General features: G+C 36.7%; 1 protein-coding gene across 1 annotated transcript; it reads left to right on the top strand.

Annotated features, from left to right (window-relative positions):
• The first annotated feature begins 4,302 nt into the window (after window positions 1-4,302).
• Window positions 4,303-13,933, top strand: LOC311286424 (TNF superfamily member 14). The gene is made up of 6 exons (XM_084402643.1): window positions 4,303-4,628; window positions 7,193-7,228; window positions 7,321-7,354; window positions 7,446-7,541; window positions 8,341-8,575; window positions 10,774-13,933. The coding sequence occupies exons 1-6, from the start codon at window positions 4,443-4,445 to the stop codon at window positions 10,949-10,951; spliced, it is 765 nt and encodes a 254-aa protein (XP_084258769.1). The 5' UTR covers window positions 4,303-4,442; the 3' UTR covers window positions 10,952-13,933.
• The last annotated feature ends 6 nt before the right edge of the window (window positions 13,934-13,939 follow it).

Genomic DNA, 13,939 nt, shown 5'->3' with positions numbered 1-13,939 from the left:
TTATTATTATTTAATATTATTATTAACATCTGACCCTGGACCACAAAACCAGTCACAAGGGTCATTTTGTTAGGATATAACAATATTTGGCCGAGATACTACTATTTGATAATCTGGAATTTGAGGGTAAAAAAATAAATAAAATATTGCGCAAATCTCCTTTAAAGTTGTCCATTTGAGTCATTCCACGAAACCGGTACGATTTGGACAAACACATTTTGGGATTTTTTACTTATGTATTACTTTTCTGAACATCCCACAACATTAATTACATATTTAACTTCTAGAAAATCATATTTTCCCACCTCAGGCATCAAATCCCTATTATTATTGGTAATTATTTTAAGATATGGGCACTATTAGTCTTCAACCCCGTTATGGACACTATCGGAGCCCTCTGAATATGATTATAAATTATATTTGTAATGAAATCAACTTTTTCCTATTAATCATATGTCCCTCACACTAATTCAGTAATTGTAAATGTAAAATTTACATATAATTTTACACTTATGCTATACTAAAGCCTGAAATAGGCACACTTTTTGTGACAGCAACCTCATCATTTTTGATCAAAGATGTGGCTTAACTTCAGAATTTGAACTAAAATCAGTATTCTTATGATTGCTCTGAACATTTCTGACCAAGTTCAACAAACATTAAATTACTTATTCATTAACGTAAAAGAATAAAAATGTAGGTGTGACGGGGTTGAGACTAAGGTTAACAGGGTTGAAGATGGTAACGGGGTTGAAGAGACAAATACAGCTAAACATATACATAGTTGTTTTTCACTTAAAGATTTTCTGTAAGCACTGTATTTCATTATGTTACCAAGAAAAACAACATATATAAATTGCAATTGCAACTCAGTTTTATTAACCCGACTGCAGGAAAAACAACAATAACTTTAAATACATTAGAACATTATAAACTGCACTGTAAAAAAAAACCCCGTAAAAAAACGGTAATTTTCTGGCAGCTGGGGCGCCAAAAAATTCCTGTTAAAAAACGGAAAAATACTGTCAAAAAACGGTCTTTCTTTTTACGGAAAAAAAACTGTATATTTAACATTGGATTTCGGTAATATGATATAATGTTAATTTACCGTCCTATTGAAGTATTAATATCTGTTTTTTACACTGATAACCACCAATCACAGCAGTGATGAGAGTCACATGAGCAATCAAAGCTCAACATAAGCAGTTCTTCCACAAGAGAGTTAATACTAATATATATATAGAAGCTGCACAGTGTCATTCACACAAACATTAAACACCATCATGGTAACACATGAAATTTTAAAAATGCAATAAACATTAATTTAACAACATTAAATGTAACATAAACCCCTAATGTACACAACTGATTAGAAAAAAACGAAGAAAACTATGAAGAAACAAACATAGTTATTTCAACAAAAATACATCAAATGTGAAGTGTCACAGGGAATTGTGGGAATGTCAATTTACGGTTTTTCACTGTAAATGATACAATTAGTTGTTTTTTCACTTTCAAAAACTGTAAATTTAACAGTATGTTACAGTAAAATTACATTAAATGTACCGTTAGATCTATCACAGTTATTTACCGTATATAGTACGGAAACTTTCTGTTAACCAATTAACAGTTTTTCACTGTAGCATTTTTACAGTCTTTTACCGTTAAAATTACGATAATTTTTTACAGTGTGACTAAATAGGTCATCAAAATAAAACATATTGTGTGCTTTTTTGATGTGTTTGTGTGTCTGTGCGAACATGTTTTTGTGTGTTTTTTTGCATGTGCGCGCGCTTCGTGGCAAAAAAGTAACGGGGTTGAGTGTGACGGGGGTGTGATTTTTTTATTTTTTTGCTTGAAAATGCTCTACATGTAGTGAACAACAAGAGAGTACATGGCATTCATTGTATTAAGAATTCATGTATATTTTTGAAATAACAAAGATAATTTTCACAAGTAATAGAATTCTATCTTTATTTGATGTAACGGGGTTGAGTCGTTGAGCTTGACGACCACATTATCACAACTCTAAATAAGTTATAGTTATAAAAGAGGGTGGTAACTTGCCTGTGTCTACACACAGTGTTGTTCAGAAGACTTCTATGATGTTAATTCCTGTTATTGATGTCACATATAAGGATCTGTTCATTAGTTTTATGGGGGAGAATGGTTTGTGTAACGGGGTTGAGGGACTACTGAGGGACGGAACTAAATAATGTGATTTTAATAAATAATCATGAATTTACTTAGAAAAAAAAAACATTACCAGCAAAAAAGCACAGATAGATATTCATGGAAATGGCAAAATGTATGGACTTTTTTCTAATTATATTATTCATATTCCAAGTACACTTTCAAAGAAGGCCATGAGGGACATGACAAAATAGGTGGTGTCAACTAAAAAACAAGATAATTTCTAATATAAAGATAATTTTTTTACTTTATTAAAGGAGACATTTCAATTGATACAAAAAGCTTTTAAGAATAGATTTTGGTGACCCAAAAGGTAAAATACACTTAAAAAGGTCAGAGGGACTCAAATCATATACCGGTTTCGTGGAATGACTCATTTATGTTCGCGATTGTGCTGCATTCACTCACAGAAATGTGTGTTTTATATGTATTTATGGTAGGAAATTTACTAAATATCTTCAAGGGACATGATCTTTACTTAATATCCTAATGATTTTTGGCATAAAAGAAAAATCAATATATCTTGACCCATACCCATACAATGTATCGTTGGCTATTGCCTCATATATACCCGTGCGACATGTGACTGGTTTAGTGATCCAGGCTCACATTTATTACTACTATTGCAGAAGTGGTATTTGCTAAGTCAAGCATCAGTATTACCAGTTCTTGGTAATGGCTTGTGGTTATTACATTATTATATGCACATAAGACACACATAAAAGCTTCAGCTGCCATTAAACTTGCACAACAGTAGAGGCCTTTATAGACTTCACATAAGCTGCGGAATGTCACAGTGAAATAAACGAAACTGAGATGGTGAGCGTTGAACTTTGAACACACACACAGCGAGAGGCTGAAAGCACTGAGTGAGAACTGACGAGAGATCAGCTAGTGTCCAGTCGCACGAGGGCAGGTGTGTGAGAGTGTGTGTTCAGAGATGATTCACGGTCAGTGCGACAGCTTGTGTGTGTGTGACAGCAACTGTTTCCTGTCTCACTGCATCCTTAGCATCTGAGCACCGGAACTCTCAGCACAGTGAGTGTGTATGTGAGAGAGAGAGAGAGTGTGTGTGCACTTGTCTAGGTCATCAGATAAACAAGTGCACCTGTGGTCACCCTATTTGTTTCTGCTTTTTCCGGATTGTCTTTATATGTGTGCATATCTTTTTGCATCTGCTTCTCTTCTATGTGCATGCACACACACACACACACACACACACACACACACACACACACACTCACGCAGTGTGTGTATCAGTGTGATATTAGCACTGCAGCGAGGAAACTTCAAAAAGACACACTCAAAATGTCATCATATATTTGGAGAAATGAAATTACTAAACATCAGCTTACTTCCTGTTTGGTACATTAGTAGCTGTCATTTGATATTATATAAAATAAATTGTTACTTTTTAAGAAATTAGCATGATATTGTTACTTTTAGGTAACAATAATAAAACGTTTTTTTTATATATATTGTTCATATAAAATTAAATGCATTAACTTTTTGTAATCAAGGATGTTACTTTTTAACAATGTTACTCTTTTCATAAGTAGGTTATTGTTACTTTAAGTAAAAAATAATTACAAGTTACATTTTTGATAAGTAGGATATTGTTACTTTTGGAACAACAATTAAACCTTACTTTTTATTTAATAAGTAGAAAATGTTACATTAAGTGACAATACGTGACGTTTCTGATGAGTAGAATATTGTTACTTTTTTTAGTGACAATAATAAGTTATGTTTTTAATAAGTAGAATGTTGTTACTTCAGAATAATTAAAATATCATTTATTTAATAAGTAATCCTAACAATAATAAGTTACTTTTAAAAAAAAACTAGAATATTGTTACTTTTTGAGTAACAAAAGTAACTTTTTATTGAATCTTTTAAGTAACAATAATGCAAAGTTACTCTTTATTTAATAAGCAGGATTTTGTCACTTTTTTTTCACATTGCAAAAAAAAAAGTTGCGCAATGTAAATGGAGAACAACAAGACATGCGTAGATGAAGTGACGGATAGATATACCATCACACAGCCCAAACTTCCTCATTTTAGTTTCTATCCCTTATTGAACCCCTCCCCACTCTCTCTCTCTCTCTCGTGCGCTCGTGAGGTTTCGGGTCAGAGGACGTCTCTCTCACTCACTCAGACCGCTGGTGTGTGCGCTGCGCTCTCAGGGAGGATGCAGTGAGCGTATGGAGGAGAGTGTGTCTGGTTAGCTCAGTGGAGGCGTGCAGCATGAACCGAGAGGAGAAGGAGCGCAGTCCTCAGGTGTTCGTGGTGGACAGCCAGGTGTTCCCGGCCCAGGCGCCCGTCAAGCGGGACGTCCCGCGGCTCCAGCTCCTCTACCTGCTGCTGACCGTGGCCCTGCTCGGGGTGCTCATCGAGGCGGTGTGCATCGCCCATCTCTACAGCAGACACACGGTCAGTCCTTCATGCATGTCTTCAGTCATGGAGTTCAAACAGTGGTTGAACTTGTGAAATTCATGGTGCAAAACAGTCCTCGTGCACTTCTGTTATGTGTCTTTGCTCATTCAGTTCATAGAGTTATGCTTCTTCACTCATTTTAGACTGAAAAAAAATACTTTTTGAAGTTTTTACTGCATGCTACTGACTTTATGCACACAGACAATATGGACATGATTAGAAAAGGTTAAATATTCTTTAAAAAAAAGGTTGAACTTGTGATGTACAGTCCTCATGCACTTCTGTTGTATGTCTATAATGTAAAAAATGTATATGTAAAAAAGTTTTTACTTCATCGGATTGGTACAAAACCTGACTTTACGCAAACAGACAATATTGGCCTGATTAGAAAAGGCTAAATATTATTATTTTTCATGTGAAAAAATGAATGGCAAAAATATACAGAGAATGTATGGGTTTGGGTTTACAATTTACAAATCAGCCATGATGAAGTCTAAAAATATATAATATCCAAATGCAAAACCTAATAAAAATACTCTCATAAGAATAATTTAAAACAAAATATAACGCTGTCTTTGGTCTGTTCTGACCGAGAGATAACGGCAGGGTTGAAACTCCCGACGCATGCGCAGTTCATCACACATGGACATCGGCTTTCTCTCAGCTTAGTAATGAGTATTTACAGCGAGATCATTGACTGTGCTGGAGATCATACTGAGTCCGAAGTTTTTTTCGCCATCGTGAATAATCGTGACTCGGCGGCTCTGAATTGTCAAAACACCATTCAAAATGCTTCTTGCTACGGATGCGAAAACCGCAGAAAATCGAACCTGATCCGATTTTGCTTATGAGGGACGAAAGTTTCGGAGGCGGTGTGTGCCAGCGTGATTGGCATAACGTGAGGTCGTATTTATTTTTTAACGTGCGAAAATGTTGGATGCGAGTTTCAGACTCAGTGTGCAAGGGCCTTAACTCGGATTGGCAGCCTACTCTAAGAATATTAGAAACATTCATTAAATTGGTGAAATCATTTTCACTAGAGCTCTCAGACCGACTGTACATCTAAGGGAAAGTGTGTATTTTAGGTGCTGTTTTTTATGGGATGTTACTTCCCCCCTTCTTAATCACTATTTGGTCCTGCGGTGGGAGTTTTATTTTTTTTTACTAGCGCAAATATCCCATCTATTAAGTTAATATGAGTTCATGAAACTTGCATGTGCAATATTTACCCCCCCCTTTCTTAATCACTATTTGGTCCTGCATAATTTTTGGTCCTTTAATAGTTTCTCTCTTTTTTTTGATGCTGCCTAATATCTCCAAATCTACATCGACCTATCCTTATCCACCTATTTTTATGCAAATTGAGATTGCATTAAAAATGCTGGATGGAAATAAGATGCGCTAAATGTAGTCGGATATTTTTTTTTTATCCAATAGGAAGACGTGCATAATCTACTATGAAACACATTTACAGAATAAATCCTTCGATGCGCAACAAACCCACATGACTTTCCACTCAACGTCAGCTGTGGTTGGATAACTGGAGTAACCAGTGGACCAATGGCATCGCAGCGTCTATAATGTTGGTTTGGTGTTTCTGAAGTGTGTGATCAGAATGATTTGGTTTAATTCCCTCAGAAGCGTCTCACACACACGAGTGTGTTCCCGAACTCCAGCATCCGAACGCTAGAGAACACGACAGCGTTTACTGTGTTTCGTCTGACGCTCGAGACACACTCGTTTATGATGGAGGGAGAAAGAGAAAGATTGCAGAAACTTACAGTTTTATCACTGATATTTTGCGCCAGTTTCCCACGATTTTGTTCTCTTGAACTCTTAATTTTACACACAAGTGAAATTTGTGTCACAGCTAGTGTCCTCTATTAATAACAGGCAGCGCTCTGCTGTTCTAGTGTCATTAATGACTGTCTGTTAGCTAATGGGTCTTGTTTCAGATGTAACATGTGGTGTGTTTGGTCATGGTGGAGGTTTGAACCCTCTGAATCTTGGTAACTAGCCCAGATTACTAACCACTAGGTCACACAACAACCGCGGTATATTGCTGATGTATTACTGTGTTGATTTCCTGTAAACACATATATTGGTTTGCACACTTAGTTTCAGGGTCTGAGAGCAAACTCACATTTATCAGGCAAATCAGGTTCTTATTATACAAACATGTTTGCCTGTTTCAACCACACAAGTAAAAATAATCATGCTTGGGTAAATCTTAAGAAAAAGTCATAAATATGACATACCAAGTGATCATATGACATACAATCATGATTATGAGTTAATTATGTCTTAAATTATGAGGGAAAAGTCAAATTATGAGATGACATTTTTTTTTAATTAATATATACTAAATCATAATTATGAGATCTCGGAAGAAGTCGGAAATATGACAGACGAAGTCGTAAGCGCGTGCCACGTCTAGCCACGTGACCAACAGCATTAATCTTATTGGGTATGTGTTTGTGTTTGTGTTTGTCTGACGCCAAAATGTTCCGGGAAAAGGTTTTGAAAAAACATACTGTCAAATATTTTCTCTTTCCCTCTAGATTTCATCAGATGTCCCGAGAGTGGAACGTAGAAAAGTGAGTTTATCTTTACTCAGCTGTGTGTGTGTTAACATATAAACACGTCTTGGATGATCTTATTAATTCTGCTGTAAAATATTTATTTGCAGGGAGAGAAAGACAAATTTTACAGCAGTGCAAATGGTTGGTAAACACACACACACACACACACACAGGTTTGAAATACTGCGATTCACCGTGTGTTTAATGTTCATCCTGCTTGTTTTCTAAACAGATTTTAATGAAGTTTTGCCGAAAAATCCCCCGAAAGCTGAAGCTGAGAGCAAACCGGTTGCCAAAGCTGAGAGCAAACCGGCAGCATTTCTGCAAAGTATGAAAAACCTTCCACACACACACACACACACACACACACACACACACACACACACACACACACTCACACACATGTTTACTCAGCTATCAGAATGAATGGAGACATTGTGTATACTACTTTTGATTATATACAGTACAGCTAGTTATAAATACTGCAATCCCTAACATAAAACCTTCTACATTTACAATAATAGAAGAAAACTTTATAACATTTTGAGGTTTTGTCAGGTTTAGCTCACTTCTGGGAACAAATATGTCCCCAAAATGTGGTAAAGTAGGTATAAACACACACACACACACACACACATACAGAGACAGCGAGAGAGAGAGAGAGAGAGTCTTTCCATTAATAATACAATAACTTCTAGTAAAATCATTATTTTATAATTCATTTTTCGTTAAAAACATTCTTATCGTTCTGTGCCGTCTGTTACACTTTTACACTTCTAGACTTCTTTAGACTTCTAGTTCAGTCGTGAAACTCTAGAGGGCACAGGCTGATGGACCTTTACATGCAATCTGCAAGCAATCACATTACCACATGGCACAAGCTGATTGGCTCAGGTGATCCTGCAGCTAATGAGATTACTTGCTCAACACTCAAATATTCTGGTTGAGTGTTTGCTGTGAGTTCCTCTGAGCTCCTCCACCTCCCCAGCTCCACCTGCCCAGATCTGCTTCCAGATTCATGTCTGTGTATGTGTTGGCTGTAGCAGTAGAGGTTTCATAGACTAGTTGACTTGAATGCTCTGCCATTACCATTGTGTATAATCTAACTATACTGTGTGTTTGTGTAGGCGATTCAGCCACGTCTAGACGCGACGGTGTCCTGGGCTGGAGGACCACCAGCTACCCCGTGTTCATGAATGAAATGGGCTACAAGAACAACAGTCTGTACATCCAGCAGGACGGGTACTATTACATCTTCTCCAAGATCTCCCACCTGGACAACTGCATATTCTTCAAACACATAGTCATGCAGTGCTCGCACAGCTACAACAACAAGCCCATCGAGCTGATGCAGAACTCCAGGTACTCGATCTGCCCCGGAAATCATTGGCTATGTTTACATGCGTCCAAATAATCTGTTAGTAACGGGATTGACGGCTCAGTCGGAGTGAAAAGACTTCATGTAAACACTTAATCGATCCGAAGGAGATTTCGATCGGATTGAAAGGAGTGGTTTATTCCTTTTCTAATCCGATCCAGAGGACATGTAAACGCTCGATCGGACTGAAAACCGAAACTGAAAGGACTGCGCATGTGCAATGGCGTAGAAATAGCGTAATGGCGTAGAAATAGCGTAATGACGTAGAAATAGCGTAATGACGTAGAAATAACGTAATGATGTAGAAATAGCGTAATGACGTAGAAATAGCATGTAGAAATAGTGTAATGACGTAGAAATAACGTAATGATGTAGAAATAGCGTAATGACGTAGAAATAGCGTGTAGAAATAGCGTAATGACGTAGAAATAGCGTGTAGAAATAGCGTGTAGAAATAGCGTAATGACGTAGAAATAGCGTAATGACGTAAAAATAGCGTAATGACGTAGAAATAGCGCAATGACTTAGAAATAGCGTGTAGAAATAGCGTAATGACGTAAAAATAGCGCAATGACGTAGAAATAGCGCAATGACGTAGAAATAGCGTGTAGAAATAGCGTAATGACGTAGAAATAACGTAATGACGTAGAAATAGCGTAATGATGTAGAAATAGTGTAATGACGTAGAAATAACGTAATGACGTAGAAATAGCGTAATGACGTAGAAATAGCGTGTAGAAATAGCGTAATGACGTAGAAATAGCGTGTAGAAATAGCGTAATGACGTAGAAATAGCGTAATGACGTAAAAATAGCGTAATGATGTAGAAATAGCGCAATGACTTAGAAATAGCGTGTAGAAATAGCGTAATGACGTAGAAATAACGTAATGATGTAGAAATAGCGTAATGACGTAGAAATAGCATGTAGAAATAGTGTAATGACGTAGAAATAACGTAATGACGTAGAAATAGCGTAATGACGTAGAAATAGCGTGTAGAAATAGCGTAATGACGTAGAAATAGCGTGTAGAAATAGCGTGTAGAAATAGCGTAATGACGTAGAAATAGCGTAATGACGTAGAAATAGCGTAATGACGTAAAAATAGCGTAATGACGTAGAAATAGCGCAATGACTTAGAAATAGCGTGTAGAAATAGCGTAATGACGTAGAAATAGCGCAATGACGTAGAAATAGCGTGTAGAAATAGCGTGTAGAAATAGCGTAATGACGTAGAAATAACGTAATGACGTAGAAATAGCGTAATGATGTAGAAATAGCGTAATGACGTAGAAATAGCATGTAGAAATAGTGTAATGACGTAGAAATAACGTAATGACGTAGAAATAGCGTAATGACGTAGAAATAGCGTGTAGAAATAGCGTAATGACGTAGAAATAGCGTGTAGAAATAGCGTGTAGAAATAGCGTAATGACGTAGAAATAGCGTAATGACGTAGAAATAGCGTAATGACGTAAAAATAGCGTAATGATGTAGAAATAGCGCAATGACTTAAAAATAGCGTGTAGAAATAGCGTAATGACGTAGAAATAGCGCAATGACTTAAAAATAGCGTGTAGAAATAGCGTAATGACGTAGAAATAACGTAATGACGTAGAAATAGCGTAATGACGTAGAAATAGCATAATGACGTGACAGCTGTTCTTCCTGTTGAATTAAGTGTCGTATAAACAAGTTTCCCATCCTCCTATAATCCTCCTTTCACTGCGTGTGTGAAGTGGAGCAGGACAACGGCCCACCAGTGCTGCTTCAGACTCTCGTCCACACACGACTGGGTTTGGGCATTTTTACTGCGTGATCAATATAAGCAGTGGCACAACGGCTCATACGCTCATCGTCTCCAAATTATGACCAGAAATGGATAAATATTAAGTCTGCTGTTTAAAACAAATAAATAACCAATGTAGGAGAATAGTTATTATGCGCAAACAGCGGGAAACTCCGTATATTCGTGCATGTCAAAAAATCTATTCCGATTTGAAGCTTGTGACATATAAACGCGCACATCAACCCGATCACATGTTTAGCGCTCATGTAAACACTACGTTCAGATTCATCAATCGGAACGACTTCAGTCCGACTGAAACAAAAGTTGTGCATGTAAACGTAGCCACTGTAGATGACTCCTGTCAGCATTAAGGTCATGAATGTTTTCACTGCAGGTTCCACTGCGCGTCGGATAAACACCAGTCGGGCGGCGAGCGGGGCAACAGTTATCTGGGAGGCATCTTCCTCCTGAACGAAGGAGACAGTGTGTTCGTGAAGGTCAATAACAGCTCGCTGGTTCTCCATAACCCATATGATAACTTCTTTGGTGCCTTCATGGTCTCTAAGTACTGACAAACTGCTGCAGGAAAGTCTCTCTCACACACACACACACACACACACGAGTTTCACACTGAGGTTCTCATTCCAGTTTTTAAATATTATTTTTATAAACACATTATGTGAATCATTGCAATATAGAATTTGTATTTTTATTAAATTTTTCAGTGGTCGACCGATATATATTGCCAAGGCTGATATATTCACCGATATTTGCCATTTTTTAAATATGGGCATTGGCTGATACCTTTTTCTGTTTGGCTGAGGTTTCGGATGCAGGACTTTTATTTTGACAGCGCTGAACCCATGTGATCCCATGCTCCCATTAGTAATACAAAGGCAAATAATCCCAGGCCCTTGCACACTGAGTCCGAAATTTTCATTTGCGTTTTTTCGTATTCGTCTGTTCGGTGGCTCTGAATTGTCAAAACACGTCTCAAAATGCTTGCTACGGTTGCGAAAAACGCAAAAAACACGAACCCGATTTATTCAAATATTGTGCGTAAGTTAAATTCGCGACTTTGGGTGGAAACAGCTTCTGTAGACGCAGGACTGACAAACTTTAAACCCTTGATTTCAAACTATGCTGTATCCATTTGCACTGTCATATTCATGTCATTCATACTGTGTGCTGTGTGTAAAATTAGTGTAACCTAAACTCAATGCACACAAACTCACCGGAATACTGAGTGCCCTGTTGGTTGCAGTATTTACTTCCTTTTTTATTCCTTTTATTAACATTATATAACATTATTTTTATTATAAATGTCTTTACTTGACTACAGAATTGAGTTGCCAATTTTTTTTTTATATTTTTATTTTAACAAATTATTTATTTGCAATTTATTTAATATTAAGTAATATAAATTATAAATATATCGGCCATCAGCCACCCTGCTCTCTAAGATATCGGCATCGGCCTTAAAAAAATCTCTATTGGTCGACCACTAATTTTTTTCATTTCTATATATTTAGTGTGTGTATTGCTAAAATCAGTAATTTCTCTGTAAATGTAAAATAGCATTCTGCTGGTCTGTGTGCTAAAGGCCCATTTTCTCAGGAGACGGTGCCATTTTAAAATACATTTTTTTTTTTTAATAATTGTAATATTTAAGAAATCACATTTCCCACCTCAGGTCCAAAGTACCAGCATTATTCCAATATTCACATTATTAAACAATAAAAACCCCGATTGGCTGGATCATAACAAGAACAAGAACTATATTAGCATCCACACCAGCGCACGATATTGTTCAGTTTATTATAAGCGCGCGTTTGTCGTCTGTCTCTTTAAATGCTCTTTAAAGCAGGATGGATTCTGATTGGCTGACAAGGTTTTCAAAAATGCTTAATTGTTGCTCTTATATATAATGATCAACCAGTCTAGTGTATCTTAACTTGCAAATACTGGTTTACCAAACCACATAGTTTGAAGATGCGAACAGAAAGTGACATTCTGCAATTTTTTTTTTATATTTAGTTTTTCATAGTATATAACCATTAAAATGTAATGCTGATGAATGGGGATATACAAAAATGGCTGGTATTAAAAGGAATTTCAACATTCTGTTAATTATCCACACCATTTCCTGAGAAAGATCTGCTTTACTGTGTCAGCTCAGATTCATCTGGGGTCGTTTAATGTTTAAAAGGGCATATCGTTACACACATTATCTGAGGTCAGAAGTCAATCCAGTGCCTTTAAATCATGTGTTATATGCTTGTAAACATGATGTCTGCCATATATATATTTTATAAGCTCATGTCTGTTTTTATATATGTATTACATGTTTCTGTTACGAGTTTAGGTGGATTTTCCCAGATAGCACAGGTACGTCTGTAAGACGTCTGCTAAAGAGCGCTTGATAAGGAAAACATCCGTTGTGCACAAACATCTTAGTGAAAGCAGTTTTACTTGCATTTTAAATCATAAACATCTTAAAGACGTTTTCTAAACGTCTGTTTAACATCTGTCGGGAAACGTATTGCAAATGCATCTCGCAGATGTAACGCAGACATCAAATAGACGTCTCTGAGATGTACGTGTGCTATCAGTGTAGATCCTCTGAGATGATTTGATTGTTACTGACTGTCACCTTCACCTAACTTAAATCTACCATGATGTTTTAGATTTAGTCGTCGGGGCAGAAGCGTAATCTACTCAAGTACGTGAACGCAGACGCTTCTCGCTCCTCAAACTTGATTTCATGCGTCACTGAAATTCTCAGCATTGCTGTATAAATCAATCTTTTTTCTGCTGTCAGGTTTTATCCTTCAGTTCAGCAACAGTTTGAGAGAATCTTGCTGAGCAATTAAGTATGTCGCCCACTTCAGGTTTGTTAACGCCACAGCAAAGGCCCTTTTAGACCAAGAACGATAACTATATTAGCGTCCACACCAAAGCACGACGACGATCTGTTTATTACAAGCGCGTAGTAGTTCGAGCTCTTTAAGGCAGGATGGATTCTGATTGGCTGTCAATGTTTTATCGTTCACCAGCTGGATAAAAACGCTCTAAATGTTATTGTTAAATGGTCATCGCGTGAAGATCGTATTTACGTGTCGAACGCACATGAACGGCACCACAAATGACGTAAATACGAGCGGGAAGCTTTTCTTTAAGCCCCGATGTTTACGAGTTGGGTGTGTGTTAGTGAGAAACATGGCGGAATAGCACAATACTTAAGGTATTTAGCAGTGATATGGTCAGATTTGTTTATTTACAACAAAGTAAGCACAAAATATAATAGCATTGTAATATAACAATATAATATGTAAAAAATAAAGTTTACAGTGGTTTTACAAAGCAAACAAAAAAGCAAAGCACACCTGATGCACTTTTTATTTTTGTGTGATTATTTATTTATTAACTATTTTCAACAAAGCCGTCAAGATCCGCCACCACATCATAAGAGTACATAAAAAAATAAATAAAATGACAAGGAAATAAAATGAACCTTTGATCAAAACAATATATAGAAGGATCTCAAAATCTCACGATTT

The sequence above is a fragment of the Rutilus rutilus genome (assembly GCF_951802725.1).
Source record: "Rutilus rutilus genome assembly, chromosome: 2".
In the NCBI taxonomy this organism is placed as follows: Eukaryota; Metazoa; Chordata; class Actinopteri; order Cypriniformes; family Leuciscidae; genus Rutilus; species Rutilus rutilus.
Note: the sequence above shows the minus strand (reverse complement) of the source record. Positions and strands in the feature narration are given on the sequence as shown.

Bases quoted from the DNA above. Each gene is read 5' to 3' on its own strand.
- LOC311286424 (XM_084402643.1), top strand. From the start codon at position 4,443: ATGAACCGAGAGGAGAAGGAGCGCAGTCCTCAGGTGTTCGTGGTGGAC. The intron at 4,629-7,192 runs GTCAGTCCTTCA...CTTTCCCTCTAG, and splicing joins ATCTCTACAGCAGACACACG to ATTTCATCAGATGTCCCGAG. The intron at 8,576-10,773 runs GTACTCGATCTG...TTTTCACTGCAG, and splicing joins GAGCTGATGCAGAACTCCAG to GTTCCACTGCGCGTCGGATA.